We start from the raw sequence: 16,775 nt of genomic DNA, 5'->3' as shown, positions 1-16,775 counted from the left end.
ACCCTCGATAATTTCAGAATGCCACTGAAAAATATGTAAATTAGGGCCAAATTACAGTGAGAATGAATCCAACTGACTCTAATTTGTGTTCAAAGAAAAACACTAACATTTCTTACATGCCAGAAGAGTCAAGCCACTCATAAATAAGGATGACGGCATCAACCAATAAGAGTGCACATAGTTGAAACCATATTCAAAAAGCAATATTATTTACTCTATAAACACATCAGATTTACCCCTGTTTGTGTGCAGTACTCCACCCCATGCTATATGGCTCATTGAGCTCTAGCTCGAGCAAGAACCTCTGAGCTGTTCTTGCATTCCTGCTCTGATATGTGGTGTGTAGGAGCGTAACCCTGCAGCATGTGGTGAAGTAGACCCACTTGGCTATGCAGGTGCAAGGACCCTTTGTGTGTAAGTAGCTGGTTGTTATAACCACATTAAGTTTTACAGAGTCAGAAGTCAGAAACCATGTCTAAAGATGCCTCAAACCACCCATCATGCCCACCAGAGAGTGTCCTTATTTTTTCCCTATCCCTGGGTGGAGGAGCAAAAATATGGACAATATGGGGGTCACTGAAAACAGTTTTGAGAGCCACTGTATTACATCAGTGGTTACATCAGTATGTACCTAGGGAGTGAGGTGGTTGCATCTGAAGCCCACAATTGTCTATCAGCTGAAGCATTGATCCAGCACAATGACTCTGCCATTAAAAAAGGGCTCCTTTCACGCCATTCTCTGGTTTGACTAATAAAATAGAAATGATGGACTTAACAACAAGCAAAACCTGACTGGTTTCTGGGATGGAATAATCCTTGACAGTTGTGAATGCAGTGCATATATGATCATGTTTCTGCATTTCTTGCCACATATTCTAAAAGCTGCCTACTGATGATTGAGTGTTTTGAAGGAATATTTAACCTCTTCAACTCCTGGAGACCACCGGTGGTTCCAAAACGTACTTCGTCGTATTCTTCATAACTTTCAGATTTCATAAGCTACATTCAAAAGGTGGCTGTCATAAGAGGGCTGTAACTGTCCAGTCAAATAGATGGGTAGTGTAAGTTTAAAGCTTCATTATTAAAGAAGCTGAACTCTCAATATTTTTGTCTACTGAAATTTGACACATTTTTCCACAAATCTGGGCTGTAAACTATAAACAGAGGGTGTCTCTTCAGTGATCTGCTCTGTAAAAATAATTTTTCTAAAATAAGTGAGATTTTTGGCTTTCAGCAGTAAATTGTAAGCATATAGAGATATGTGTGTGATCACAAAACACATTCTGTTAATTTGAGGGGAGCTTTTATGTAACGCCTGGGAGCGAGGAGGCGGACACATATGCTGAGAAGCAACTTTTATTGAGGGCAAATCCAGGGTCGTGGTCATGAGAATCCAGGTTCATAAAGCCAACACAGATCGAATTAGGGACAGACAAGTTGAAATACACTCACGAAACACAAACCTAAATACATCCAACAGAACATAAACATACAATCAAACACATTAAACATATATCCAAACAAAGACCTGCAACCACACAGGGGAAAACACAGGGGAACAATCAGGGGTGGAGTCACTAAACAAGGGGGCTGGACCAAACCAAAACAAAGAAAACACATGGACTAGACCAAAACAACACAAACACATAGACAGGACTGGGAGGGGCCAATCGTGACATTTTACAAAAAATAAATAAAATAATAATATACATTTTATTTCATGCAGTTGCTGAATAATTTGCCTTACAAGTTGGCCACGTAAATTCAGATGGACCAAGCATAAGAGGCTAGTGTTGGTTTAGGACGGTCGTCTAAAGGTTGTGAGTGAATGATCAAGTATTGTCATCAACAGTATGATGTTCGTTTTGCATTCGAGACCTAAACCTGGAGTCAGATCCTCTTTTTGATCTGTGCATGGAACGTTCATTTGCAAATGGTCTGCAACTCCCAATAAATGTGACCCAGTACCTCAGACTTTATTTTTTATTTTTATTATTGAATTCACTAACCTGGTCACCTTAGAGTCCAGTGCAAATTCATCTGTCTACATCACAGACTAAGACTGTTTGTTTGTTTGTTTGTTTGTTTGTTTGTTTGTTTGTTTGTTTGTCTGTGCTGGTGCTGAGCAGGGATCTGTGTCGGAGGGATCCGGAGTGTGACTACTACTTCAGCATCGACGCAGACGTCATGCTCACCAACAGGCAGACACTGAAGCTTCTCATGGAGCAGAACAGGTAATGTCACTGAGCTACCAAGCTTGGCATCATCCTGGAAGCTTCCACAGAGGCATTTTCAGTGTCTGGTGAAGGACTACTATCCCTGCAATGCTCCAACCACAGGAACAACACAAAACTCCCTCTCTGTGCAAAAATAAGCCGAGACGGCTTCCTGTTTTCCCTCAAGGCTGCATCTTCTGAGTTCTAGAATGCCAGTTTGCATTAAGCCCAAAACTGTTTTTATTTCTTAAACCTATACCCTGCTGCCTTGAGCAAACGTCTGAGACAGCTTCTCTCACCATGTGTCAGTATTTAGCACTGCTGTACAGAAACCTTTGCTCAGATATTTTTAAAGAAGCTGTGGGAATTCTGTGTTGGCATTGAACAGTGGGGTGAAAAATGTAAATCGTAACCTTAGAAATGCGGGCTTTTATTGTCTCGCATGCACATCGTCACAAAGGCCTCTATAATTTTCTGTAATGTTGTTTCAATGACATGTTTCCCTCACGATAGAATTTTTTATGTGTATATTTTTATGTGGGCCTTATGTTGCCGCTCCTGAGAAGTGTGTGAGTGCAGAGCTGCATCATTCTCAATATCACGCTTGACAACAAACCGTCTCCAAAGGGCAAATTGAAACCAGCACTTGTTGAATTCATTTGAAAACATTTCCCTCTACGGCAAGTGCAGTTGTTCTAAAAATGCATAAACAAGTATTTTTTTTTATATACAGCATTGTGCAAAAGTGAGAGAGAACACTTTCGCTTATTTGCTTTCCAGTCAAAATGATAGTTATTTATAAAGCAGGAAGCAATAGAGACGCTAACATTCAAACAAACAACTGCCCAAACTCACCTAAGCTGCCTCACAAATGTACATCTAAAATGGCTAAAGTAGACATTTCTGGGGAGATTGGATAAAAAATAATCCACTTGCATAAGAAAGGAGATAAATGAAACAAGGATTCCAAAAAATGCTTAAAAGTTCTACAGAAAATGGAGCTCCTAACAGCTGTGCAAGACCTGATGGACCACCAACATGGTCCCCATCAGATAAACAGCCCTTAAAGCTTTCATCTTTGAGAGACAGGAGAAAGTCAAGCTGCTTCAGGTCTGGAAAAAATCCACAGGTGTTTCTGTCCATCCTTCCAGTGTGAGAAGATGACTCAGCGCTTTGGGTCTGAAAGGATGTGTAGCTGTCAAGAAGCCGTAGAACATTCGCACCAAAACTAGATGTCGGATATAGATGTGTAATTGGGATTACTCAGATTGTAAGAAGCAGAAAATACAATCGACTTCTAACTTTGCAGGAGTGGAAAAAAATCCCTGCAGATTTCTTTGAAAATCTCAAGGCAGGTTTCCTGAAAAGAATGGAAGCTGTAAAAAAAAGTATTCCATAAAAACTGTATTATATATGCAGTACTGTACCTACTTCACTTTTGAAAATAATGAGTGAACATTTAATACTACAGGGAGATTCACCCAAAAGAGGCCCCGGATATTCTGTAATAACTCTTGCTAGGATGAAGCAGTCGGAATGAAACAATGTTCGATGAGCTCCTCAGTATATGGAGCTTCAAAAAAGCCGGGATGCCCCTGCATTGGAGCGATGAGGTAGGCGCCGGCCAGCTATCACTACGTTTAATCTCTGGTTGCAACTTCCAGGTGCATTACCCTGTGCCCCTTCTGTATCTGGCAGAAATCGGAGATCACTTCCAGCATCACATGTAATGCAAACGTCAATGTATGTAGCTTTTTTTTTTTGGTTCAGATTGCTTCATCCTAACATGAGGTACAACAGTATATTCAGGGCCTCTTTCATGCGAATCTCCCTGTATATTTTACACCCATGTTGGAGGTAAGGAATGCTTGACATACAGTTTGTATTGCTGCTAAAAATGAAAGCTGTTTTTTTTTGTACATAAATCCGCAGAAATGTCATAAGTGGACCTCAGTGGAAAAAATGTAAAATATAAACTTTTAAACCTTGCTTGGATTTTTATTTGGTTGCTAAATACAGTATTTGTTGGGGTGAATCAACACTATAGAATCAGGCTTTGACTGACTAATTTCATCTAAACTTGGATGCACTTTTGCTGCCATTCTGCTTATGTTCCCTCAGAAAAATAATTGGTCCTCTTGTCACCCGCCATGGAAAACTGTGGTCTAACTTCTGGGGGGCTCTGAGCTTGGATGGCTACTACGCCCGATCCGAGGACTACATCGAGATTGTGCAAGGAAAGCGAGTGTAAGTGTGTTGGGAGTGCTCCCGGAGCACTCAAAGACGGAAGGCCTCATATTTTCTACGCTACAGTTCTGTGGTCTTTGTTTTATTTAGAAAATGCATGAGTCGTCCCATAATTCCTGTTAGACTGGATCAAAATCACAAGTGTTCCTACTGGCTGCTCATGCACAATTTTTTTGCATGTTGGAAAGATAATGGATTATGGATAATGGATAACATGTGTTCCCCAACGTAGTACTCTGGACGAATACAGATGTCAGGATGAATAGGCTGTAATGAAAGTCATTCAGCTATAAAACAAGATAATTTACGACGCTCCCTTTTGTCTGATTCCTTTCTTTCTCAACAGCGGTGTGTGGAATATTCCGTACATGGCCCATATATACCTCGTTAAAGGTGAGGCGTTGAGGAATGAGCTGAAAGACAGGAATATGTTTGTCCTGGAGAAGCTGGATCCTGACATGGCTCTGTGTAAAAAGACCAGGGAACTGGTGAGACTGATTGCACACGAGCTCATCTAAGCATGATGCTGATGAAACACTTGCTGTATGCTGTAAAGACTAGCCTTAGAGCATCTTAAAAGCACTAGAATGTTAGAAAGAGCTAGTGAAGTGGTTTTGTTATCTTTTGAGGGAATAGTTTGCCAGAAAAAAAACATTTACCCGATTTTCCTAAGATCCCGAATGTGGTTAATTTAGCTAGACATGTTTGCTGTCCAAATTTTGCTTCTTTCGTTTGGCAATGGGGATCCGAGGCTAACAGAAGTGTTGAAACCTTACACCCCACCAGCTCGCGTGCTTGAATCACCACCAGCAATAACTGAGTAATGAATGTTGGCAGAAGTGTCCAGTCTTATCCGCAAAGGGTCAGAGTGAAAAAGCAGCTGATCAGTCCTTTAATCAGTCGGTGTCAGGCTTCAACAACTGGTTATGCTTGCTTCTGCTTTGATGGAATGAAAACCAGCAGACACACCAGACCTTTTGCGGGTAAGATTGGACAACCCTGCATTATGGTGATGCAGTCATTATGAATGCAGCCATCCACTAGGCTTGGCTTTACATGGTGAAACGTTCATGCTGCTTTAGTTGCTTGGATCCTACATTAAAGTAAGGATGCTAATTATTAGAGGAGGAGACAGAGATGCACTCTTTGATGAACTTGGGCTCATAGAATAGAGAGAGTGAGATGCCTAGTAGGCTATAGTCGTAACGGCCACTTAAACAGTTTCAAAGACGTGTACACACAGCAGAAAAGCAACTAGTTGCATGTAAGTTTCCCCATATAAATTCAGCCTTGCTATGTGTCAGTGCATTTCTTTTTATAATGCATGGTGATGGATCTAAAACTCTTCACTGTGAACTGAACTGCAAAGTAGTGGGGTGATCGTTGTACATATCAAGGAGACGGCATTCATTTTTTACATTTACAAAGCTCCACTGAAACCGTTTCCGTTAGAACAGATGATGATTGGCTGGTTCCACTCTCATTTTAGTGTGGAATAACTTTCAGCCGAGTGCTAAAACTCATCTTTTAGCTTTCAGTCAATTTAAAATAACTTCTAGATTATATGAAAGATGAGAACTTTGTGTTTTTGTTGATTTCATCTGCTGTCTGACTTATTTTTTGTTTTATTCGCTCAGATATTTTGTTTCAAACTTGATCTCAGTGTTAATTTATTAGACATATGTAAGTAAATGTTCACACATCTACAGGGAACATACTACTACAAAATTTAATGTAGTTTACATACATATTTGTTAAGTTAAGTGATACTTTTTTGATCCCACAAACGGGGAAATTCCACCTCTGCGTTTAACCCATCCGTGAAGTGAAACACCACATACACACTAGTGAACACACACACACACACTAGGGGGCAGTGAGCACACTTGCCCGGAGCGGTGGGCAGCCCTATCCACGGCGCTGAGGGAGCAGTTGGGGGTTAGGTGTCTTGCTCAAGGACACCTCAGTCATGGACTGTGGGCCTGGGGATCGAACCGGCAACCTTCCGGTCACAGGGCCAGATCCCTAACCTCCAGCCCACGACTGCCCCCATATTATAAATATTATAAATGGTTAGAACACTATTTTTATATTTTTGTTTTTATTTTTTCCCAATAGGTTAAACTAAGCAAATAAACAGAAATTGTGCCCTAAAATTTGCAGATAAATGCCACAGTTATGTTCTCTGTGGAGGACATGACAGCTAATTTCCACTTCCACTCTACATGGAGTTGGAAAAAATACAAACAGAATTCAGGCTTCGGGATGGCTACTGTTTTTAGCTGTCTGATATACTTTAGTGTGTATGTCATTCAGAGTTCAACTACATAAGCAAGACTATCTGAGATTACTGAACAACTTGACACAGTTTTGAGTGAGTGTGTGATTTAGGTGTGCGGTTTAACCGACACAGAGAGGTACAAGCTTCTGTTACTTGTTAGCCACGTTGGCCTTGTAGCTCCAGTGCAAAACCAAAGAAGCAAACCTGAGGCACCAAACATGTCTTGGAAGCTCTGTTACATTTAGGTAACGGGAAGAAAACTGTGGAATATTTTCCAAATTATTGTGTTAAGGAAGTCTGAATCATGCAGTCAGGCTAATGTCCTACATTTGCTATGTTTGGGATAAAGGAGAAGCTGTGAATGGGATTTTTTTGCCAAACTGTTCCTTTTAGTGAACCAGTATTTTCATGTTTATTAAATTAAATGTGGTGTATTGACATTATGTGCTAAGGTGTAAGTACTATTCGGAGGCAAGCTGCAATTTTCCTCAATGTAGATGCTTTCAAATAAGCAGTTAACTTCACAGGCAGTGTTTAGTTTGTCAATGCCATGTTTCCTAATGTCTTCAAACATCTGCTGCACTTCTGTGACAAAGAGATAACAACTGGCAAGTATGCGGCTCAGTGTATCAGTGTGCTGTTTGCGTCCAAGGCATGACGGCTGTGTTTACATTAGCGTCTGTGGTGCATTCAGTGTCTTTCCTCTCCACGTGTGCCCCGTCATCCTCTCCTCTTCACACTTCACCTGTGACCTTTGATTTGTGAGAATGGAAATATCTGGCTGGCCTTCTTTGTTCTCCCACATTTGTCTTAACTGCATGCTTCCCAGTTCAGTCCCCAGAGACTTATAGGCAGTCTGCTTCCAGCTCCCAGGGCTTGAGTTGAAGGCAGCTGGATTAAAACCGTGATATTATTTAAGATGTCTGTTCTGGGCATTTTAATTGCTTATTTGCCTTGGATATTGAGAGTTCTTCACAATCTGCATGTTACAACTGGGGAAAGGCATGCATGCATGCAGCCACTAAAGCTGCATTTATTGTATTTTTATTGTTATCACAATATGGGTTACCATCATAGACACATTAAAGGCTGTAATGACAGAGTTGACCAAATTACAAATGCACAGTGCAAGATTGGCGTAATTAGATTGGCGGAAGTGTAGAAAATGGTTGTATAATGAAACATATACACTCAAAGAGCCCTTTTGCACGATTAAAAGGGTTCTTTGCATGGTGAAATGGTTCCTTAGATTGATGGAGAATGTGCTTTACATGTGAAAGGATGCTTTTATTGTTACAAGTTTGACATTGTAACAACAACAGAACCCTTTGGGTTCTGTACAGAACCTTTTTGAAAACATCAGCACATTTCTGAAGAACTCTTTAATCATACAAAAAGTTTTGAGTGTTCTTATTTCTACATAGAACCATTTTCCTTAGTAAAAACCCTTAAAGAACACTCTTTTTTTTTTACAAGTGTAGCATTGCACTTTCTGTATATTGTGCAGCCCTAGTATTTATAGATATGCATGCTTTTTATTGGTCATTTGAATCCACCACCCCCTTGAAATTTCTCTATAACTCAGCCAGCTCCCATCATTAAGCATCGTTTTCTTGGCCCAGGCTTTTGCACACTGGGAGCTGGAAAAGAGGAAAAACATGTGGACCAGCTGCAGATCTTCAAGGACTGGGTTGGGAACTTCTCCCATATATTAACATGTAGATGTTCAGCATGTTTATCACACTCTAACATAAAGCCTATCACTCTAAGCTTAGCAGAGTGTGAAGCTTTGCACAGATCGTCTCACGGTCTCCTCCGAGCATGTGAAAGAAACCCAAACCTTCTAGTTCTTCAGGCCAGTCTTGCTCTAGCATCTCCTCTATGTTGAAAGGGCATTGTACTCAAGTTTCTGACACATACGCACTGCGTTTTCCCTGTCGCTTTCTTGTTTTCAAAGCAGAATTGGAATTTACATGGTGCTTTTCCTTCATTTTAGACAATACAGAGAGAGAAAGACTCTCCTTCTCCGGAATCATTCCATATGCTCAGAGCCCCAAAGGTTTCCATACATTTTTTTCTGATATCTCTACATCATTTCCACTCATTATTGATCTCAAACATGCTTTTTGCTGTTACGGAAGCATCACTTTTCCAAACGGATCTCGTTTACCCAGTTTACAGTTGACTCTAAACTAACCCGTGATGTGTGTTTTTGTTTGTGCCGATGCATTAGTGTGTGTTATCCCTATAATAGTGACATTTAAATATCAGAATATATGCTCGATCTGACGATATCAGTGCTAAATCTGCTAAAGCCATTTAGGTGACCAATCAACATGCATGTCAAATAAACTAAATTCTACCTTATGATGCCCATAACATGATTAGTTTTGACTTGCATGTCTTTGTAGACCTACTGAATGTTTTGATTTAATGCTGAGATCATTTGTGAATGCAGTCTGATCTATCTGTGCCAGATATGACAGATGTATTCGGAATCTCTGCCAAATCCCTTTGTGAAAGTGATGCTGCTAGCTGAAGGGTTAAAACTGCCATTTTTATAAGGAGATGGGAAGAAAGCACCTGTTTTCAGTCATAGATTATTCGCAAAAGTCCATAAATTTGCCCCTTTTTTGAAAGGTCAGCAAAGATGAGGAATCAATCAATATCAGTAATGGTCAGCTGTCTCCAAGAACTCCCCGCAGTAACTGCTTTTTCCAAGGGCAAGATCGTAAGCACACCAGTAACAAAGCTTATCCCTCCCTACACTCCTTGACCTATCTCAGCCTAGGCAACAACACCTGCCAAAGCAATAAACTCCAATGCCGATAACATATTTGGTGCATTGTTCAAGCTAAGGGACTCACTTTGTAGAGCAGGTAAAGCGTAGACTGATAGGGTCTTGGAGGCTCATGTGCTCATGTACACAAACGCCAGACCCCTCACCCCCTGCTTTGTAGTGAAAGGGAATCACGATTCCTGGAGTTTGCTCTGTCCCCTCCTTCAAACACAGCACCATCCTGTGTTCCTGTCCCCTCCCTGCTCCCTTCCACCCTCTAGAAATAAGCACAGATAAATTGGCGTAGGTTATTTCTTTTAACCCCTTAAATGGCCAGGGCCCATCGGCAGGCCCCAAGTTTTATTACACACTCCTATAACCCAAGAATAGCTTAGCCTTGTATTGACATTCCTGTTTTTACTCAATAATAAGCCGTCGTTTGTCATAAGCCTGGGATTTTAAGGGGTTAAAGTAGTCATAGGTTGAGTAGTTCCTGTGCTGTTTCTTTAGTAAAATGCAATGTCATGAGTGTGAAATGTATCGTCACTGGTGTTCAATGTAATGTCAATGGTGTTTCAGCTTTGTTTGCTTATTTTTGTTTGAGGTCTAACATCTTTGTCTTCCTAGGGCGTTTTCATGTATGTTACGAACCGTCACGAGTTTGGAAGGCTTATTTCTACAGCCAATTACAATACCTCCCATTTTAACAATGACTTATGGCAGATATTCGAGAACCCAGTGGTGAGTGTCCAGATGTTCCTCCTCATCATAAATTGCTTCTATGGAGACAGCACTGAATGCTATCAAGAAGATAAACTGCACTGTATGTTTAAGTCACTAGGAATGAAGCTCTTGAACATGAGGCCTCTGTTAGTGACTTCTTAGTGACCTTACTCTCATTGACTGATAACCACTGCAGACATGTAGGCTAAGCTCTGCTTGGTATGCGGGGAAAAGGCGAACTCAGTAAATCCCTTTTTCCACAGGATTGGAGGGAGAAGTATATCCATCCCAACTACACACAGATCTTTACAGAGAACCATCTGGAACAGGTAGAGGCATATCTGGGTTACTAGATAAGAAGTTCTTCATGCTGTGTTTCTAGTCACATCTAATTCCACTTCACTAAGAGTTGAGAAACAGGTCAACACCGCTGTTGGGAAAAACGAAATCATCTTGTAATTCCTTCTAGACGTCCACTTGTTTTGTTTTGCTTTGCTGGAACTGCGTGTACCCTGCATTTGATGGTGCTGTCTGGGCCGGTCCAGATGTGCTGAGCCTCACTGTGTGTGTGTGTTTGTGTGTGTGTGTGTGTGTGTGTGTGTGTGTGTGTGTGTGCGTGTGTGTGCGCGCAGCCATGTCCCGACGTATTCTGGTTTCCCGTGCTTTCGGAGAGGGCTTGCGATGAGCTGGTGGAGGAGATGGAGCACTACGGGTCGTGGTCTGGTGGAAAGCATGAGGTCAGTTAAGGCTGTCATTGGAATACATTGCTCAGACAGACTGTAAAGACCTACAGCAGGCTTGATTAATGCAGTCATAATTCTTGGTAACTTGAAGGAAGTCTTGTGGTTTTACCCAGTCAGGACTATATTTAACACCATGTACATGGCATATTAGAGCATGGATGGAGAAATGAGGTGGCAATAACAAGATCTAGGCTTTTTCTAGTAGCAATTTCTTCTTTTATCCTGGAGATTATGTAGTGCTAAACACAAAGCTAGAGAGTTAGAGGAGTTATATATAATGCCTTTTCCTGGAGATCTAGTCATTATAATGATTGATCTATTTACTTGTAATTACATAGTAATTACCTAATTATGTAGTTACATAAGTAATCAAATTTACATTCTTGTTGGTTATTTAAATCTGCACATCCATCGGTTTTTCACAAAAATTTGTTTTTTTTTGTTTTTTTTACTTTCTGGAAAGCAAGACAGTTATATTCAAAAGTTTATAAAGTTTGTAAAGTTAAGTCATATGTTACATTTTATGTTTTTTTTTGTTTGTTTATTTGTTTGTTTTTTAACCAATATCTTAAAATCAACAAAAACAGAATTAGGTTAAAATTCTTCTTACAGTTTTTTTTTTTTTTTCATTACCTTTATACTGATATCTCACAAATGCAAAAGTGTCATATTTAAGTGTTTCCCTTGCAGAGCTTGTGTCCTTTTACATACAGCCATAAATGCAGGGCATAAAAATAATACTGATTAACCCCTAAAATATTAGGCTTATTACATTTTTTTTAAGACTTCTGTAATTACATTGATTACAATTAATTTCTATGTTATGATACTGTATTAGAAGTCTGAACCTGCGGGAAACTTAAACAGAATTTCCACTTGTTGCAGTGTAATATGCATGCACACACACACACACACACACACACACACACACACACACACACACACACACACACACACACACACATTTTCTAAACCACTTATCCTTCTGGGTCATGGGAGGGTGATGGAGCATTTCCCAGCAGTCGTTGGACAGAAGGCAGGCTACACCCTGGATAATTCGCCAGTCCATCGCAGGGCAGGAGTGAGAAATAATTAAACAAAATTTAAAAAGAGGAGCAGACGTCGTGGTGAAGATGCCTCGAAACCCTTGAGTAGCCATAGTGAATAGTTTGAGTTATGTTAGAGTTGGAATTGAGAGGGTGTGTTAGTGGACAAGCCGTAGAATCGGAGCTCCTGCAACAGGGACAGACCTCTTACACATTGGGAATGTTTCCCTCTACAGGACAAACGCATCACTGGCGGCTATGAGAGCGTCCCCACCGACGATATCCACATGAGACAGATCGATTACGACAAGGAGTGGCTGCACTTCCTCCGAGAGTTCATCTCACCTGTCACTCTGAAGGTTTTCTCCGGATATTACACCAAGGTACGCCGGGCCCTTTCGGGCTGGGTTCTGGAAGGCTCTGTGGCCGTTGCTTCCAAGTCTGCTAGTAAAAGCAATAAGGAATGGTGCTGTGTGAAATCATGTCTGTGCTGCCGCCATGGGTTTAAAAGGCCAGTCTGTCAGATTTAGCAGCCATAAACCCTCTCTCACTAGCTCTCCACTGTGCTTTGTTTGCTTGCTGGATAAGCTCTGTGAGCTCTTCGCTTGATTTGACTCATGGAATGTGGGCTACAATAAGCACAGCTAGCCCGCTGTTATTTTGGAGCCACGAATTAAGAAAACAGTAAATTTCAGAAAGGAACAAATAAAGACGGCCATTGCGTTTCAGAGCTGCTGTTTGCACAGGAACCTTTCCTTGTCGGAATGTGCCTGTGAATGGAGAATTCCTCCAGAGCTCACACGCATGGTTCACTCTCCATGCAGCAGCAAGTCTAGCAGCCATTAGAGACTTCAAATGTCAGGCACTGATGTTTGCTTTCTTCTGTATGTTACAGGGCTATGCTGTCATGAACTTTGTGGTGAAGTACACTCCTTCCAGACAGGCCTACCTGAGGCCTCACCATGACTCATCCACGTTCACCATCAACATAGCGCTGAATCAAAAAGGAACAGATTTCCAGGCAAGCGCAGGATGGCTTTTCAACTTTCTGTCATGCCTAATGAAAATCGCTAAACAGATGCCGTCTTTGTCTGCAATCAGAGTAAAACTGAAAGAATAAAACAAATGGATGTCTATTCAAATCATAATTACAAGGGGAAACTTCAATAACAAGTTTGATAATGACTTTTGGCTAGTGACTGGTCACTTAAAAATGGTCAGTGGTATGTCATTCATTATTTGTCTAAATACAACTTAACCGTAGTCACAGATGTGTTCTTACGTCTGTACTCTCTGATTTTGTGTGGTCTCCATTTTTACCAGTGGTGAACTGTGATTACAACTTATCCTTCAGTTCTAGCCATAAATGTCAAAAATGTGGTCAAAAAATCAGAGAAAAGCACCTGTTCAAGAAAGCTGTGTTCAGCTAGTGCACCTATGGGATTTCTAATGGTATGTTAGTGCTGATCTAACAGTGGTGTACATTCATTTTAGTTTTAATTTAATCTATGTCAGACATTGACATTTGAAGCTTGTAATAGATATTCCATGTTTTATTTAAAGCTTGAAACGGATATTAACACACATTTGACCTTGAATGTTGCTCTTTCACAGTGCCTCTTTTAGTAAGGAGTCCCAGCATAGAGCTGCCATCAGTGTTCTCTGTTCTTAACAACTGACTGAAGCATGGTTAAACTACAACTCCTAGTCACAGTAACACGTTTAGGACTTCAAGAAGGCCTCCAGTTACATCATTTCTCTCAAAATTGGCCCCATTATAAATCAAATCCTAACTGGTTGATTCCAAGATTTGAACCCTATTTATTTACAACCAAAATGTGGAAAACAATGAAATTACATTTGTCTTACTATGAAATGTTCACAATATTTACAATAAGTAAATAAAATTGAACCGAACATTATGTGGAGTGCTTCTCAGTTCTCAGGCATTACTTCTTCTCTGAAGGCCTAGAAGGGCCCCCTGACTTTTTAGAATCGGGGGGGAAATGTTTGGGGAGAAATAAAAGTAGATCAGATGAACTAACTCAAGTTAGCACTACATTTATCTCATAGGCTCAACTACCAAACAGGTTAGAGCACCACCGAGAACATCCTTCGCTATGCTAAAATGACCTTTTTGCCATTACCCAGGCTAAAGATTTTAGTCAGTTGAGATCGTATTTGCAGTCGTCGTTCGCCGAATGTTTCTTTTGCACTTTATCCGGTACTGAAAGCTGAAAAATACTGTCAGTTTTCCCAAACATGCACAACTTCATGATGTCCTCTGTTTCTGACTACAAAGCACATGAACAAAAAGACTTTGCAAGTCAAGAATTATAGCTTAGCAAGTTACAAATGGGACAATCTGATATCAACACTAGAGATATTGTAGTAATGTTTCTTTGTGTTTTTCTAGGGTGGAGGCTGTCGATTCCACAGGTATAACTGCTCTATAGAGTCACCAAGGAAAGGCTGGAGTTTCATGCATCCAGGACGGCTAACCCACCTTCATGAAGGACTACCCACCACCAACGGCACACGTTACATCGCAGTGTCTTTCGTCGACCCTTAACTTCCCTCTTTGGCTAGGAAAGTGTTACATTCTGTGTGTGTACATGTGTGCGTGTGTGTGTTCTGTGCTGTTTGTTTTGTTGACTTTTTGTTTGTTTCGAGTCAGTGTTTTTGGTTTGTGTCTTTTGTGGCTTTTACTACTGCGCGAAGGGAAAACGAGTTCAATGGATGGTCACAAAAGGTTTGTGGGGGAGTTTCGTACCCACATGCACACAAGTCAATCACATACACTCCTGCACACACATACATACATACATACATACATACATACCTAAGAACAAACAGCTACAGTAATTAGCATTATATGCTTTGGAAAATCAACACTGCAGGGAAAGATTTTCTCCACTGTATTATCAATACAATCAGGTCAAACCATAAAGTCTATTCAATCTATTGTCATATTGATTGTGCAGAAGAGAAAACACCTGCAGGTGTAGTACACAACGGTGCTGTTTTAGTGTGATATCCTGAGATTTTATTTTTTTTTTTTGTAATGACAAACGTTTTTGTTGTTTGTTTCTACCCAAGAAAAATACAGTACTGTGCAAAAGTGCAAAGCCACCCATCCTTGATGTATCAAACGGCCAACAAAATGGCCATTAAGCGCGATAAGGCGTTAAGCTATTCATTTTTCTGGAGAAAGATAAGCTTATCCACTTAAGTAAGTAAATGGAGAGTCAATGAAAAATAATTGAAAAATTGTGTCTGTCTGCCCTGCGATGGACTGGCGACCTGTCCAGGGTGTATCCTGCCTTCCACCCGATGACCGCTGGGATAGGCTCCCTGAGGGAGAAGCAGCTTAGAAAATGGATGGATGGATGGATGGATGGAGTTTCCAAAACTGAAGTTGATTCAAAAATGATAAAGGTGCAGAGAAAGTCCTAAATTCCTAAGTTTGCAAGACCTGTACACCATCATAACGCCCCCGTCTGGACTTTGGGGTGGTCAGTCCATTGTTCTGCGAACACCTCCACTTCTGTGTTTATCTCCTTTTCTCAGTGAGGTTCTTCTTGAACAGCTACACATCCTTTCAGACCTATAGCGCTGAGTGGTCTTCTCACAGTGGAAGGATGGACAGTAACACCTGTGGATGTTTTCAGATCTGAAGCAGCTTGATGTTCTCCTCTCTCTCAGAGATGAAAGCTTTAAGTGCTGTTTATCTGATGGGGACATGTTTGATGGTCTACCAGATCTTGCATGGTTGTTAAAGGTTCCTTTTTTCTGTATGTTATAGCTGTATCTATTGTTTTTATCTTTAGAAACTCAAATTTCAAAAACTTCTCCTGTATTTACACTCATTTCCTCCTTAGGCAAGTGGATTGTCATCTAAGTTCTCCTGAAAAATAAATACCTTGTAATTATTGGCTGTTTTGACTGGAAATGAAATGGTCTCTGACTTTTGGGCAGTATATAAATATATATTTTTATCTTTGCACATCAAGAAACAGAAATGACCACAGGATTTCATTTGAATTCTGGTTGAATGAAGTTTGATGAAGTCAAATTATTACTTGAAAGGCTGGTTTTCTGGACATAACATGAGCTAAATTTTGGAGCAAATCCCATTGGCAACTTATATTTTTGATAAATCCATGATTCTTTCACAATCATGAGTCTCCACTTTTGGTCTTGGTCTAGGCTTAACATGTGCCCAGAAACTGGCCTAAAGTGTTTTACTGTAAAACACAAGGCGGCATGATGCCTGCCACAGCCTCAGTTCCTGAATCAAACATTTTGGAGATGTCGGATGTTTTACTTTCACTGAAAGTTGTTGCTTGTGAATAAACTTTGAGCCTCAGCCAGGTCCATCTGTTTTAACTTATTTTGAAACTGTTGAAAAACATAATAAAAGATATTTTAAAAATGAAGTGTTTTTCATTTTAATCCTCACTCAAATCGGTTTACTTTGCAGATAACTGTGGATGAAAAAGCTCAAGTTGGCATGTGCACCAGCTGTGTGTCTGCCAATAGAGGCTGGCCTGCTGTCATCAAAATAACTGCAGCCAGTACACAGCGCTGTTTAACGGGATTCTGGATGGCTGTTAATTACTTTAAATCTAGCTGCATTGTCCATTTTACTAACTCAAAAAGTTTTTTGTTACATTAATATTGTTTCTAGTTTTAGCATTCGGGCAAACAGCGTTACATAAATTTACCCTTAGATAGAAT

The 16,775-nt window shown here is 40.4% G+C and overlaps 1 protein-coding gene across 2 annotated transcripts in view; it reads left to right on the top strand.

Annotated features, from left to right (window-relative positions):
• The window catches only part of plod2 (procollagen-lysine, 2-oxoglutarate 5-dioxygenase 2), a 68,750-nt gene extending 53,036 nt beyond the window's left edge, over nucleotides 1–15,714 (top strand). The window contains exons 11-20 of one of the 2 annotated variants that reach the window (XM_017705205.2): nucleotides 2,130–2,234; nucleotides 4,338–4,463; nucleotides 4,810–4,951; nucleotides 8,741–8,803; nucleotides 10,151–10,264; nucleotides 10,510–10,575; nucleotides 10,879–10,983; nucleotides 12,272–12,418; nucleotides 12,931–13,056; nucleotides 14,452–15,714. In XM_017705205.2, the coding sequence (XP_017560694.1) occupies nucleotides 2,130–2,234; nucleotides 4,338–4,463; nucleotides 4,810–4,951; nucleotides 8,741–8,803; nucleotides 10,151–10,264; nucleotides 10,510–10,575; nucleotides 10,879–10,983; nucleotides 12,272–12,418; nucleotides 12,931–13,056; nucleotides 14,452–14,607 (1,150 nt within the window). In that variant the 3' untranslated portion in view covers nucleotides 14,608–15,714. The remainder of the gene's footprint in view (nucleotides 1–2,129; nucleotides 2,235–4,337; nucleotides 4,464–4,809; nucleotides 4,952–8,740; nucleotides 8,804–10,150; nucleotides 10,265–10,509; nucleotides 10,576–10,878; nucleotides 10,984–12,271; nucleotides 12,419–12,930; nucleotides 13,057–14,451) is intronic. The other variant, XM_017705215.2, reaches the window with a different exon arrangement.
• The last annotated feature ends 1,061 nt before the right edge of the window (nucleotides 15,715–16,775 follow it).

The sequence above is a fragment of the Pygocentrus nattereri genome, chromosome 3 (assembly GCF_015220715.1).
Source record: "Pygocentrus nattereri isolate fPygNat1 chromosome 3, fPygNat1.pri, whole genome shotgun sequence".
NCBI classification, from domain to species: Eukaryota; Metazoa; Chordata; class Actinopteri; order Characiformes; family Serrasalmidae; genus Pygocentrus; species Pygocentrus nattereri.
Note: the sequence above shows the minus strand (reverse complement) of the source record. Positions and strands in the feature narration are given on the sequence as shown.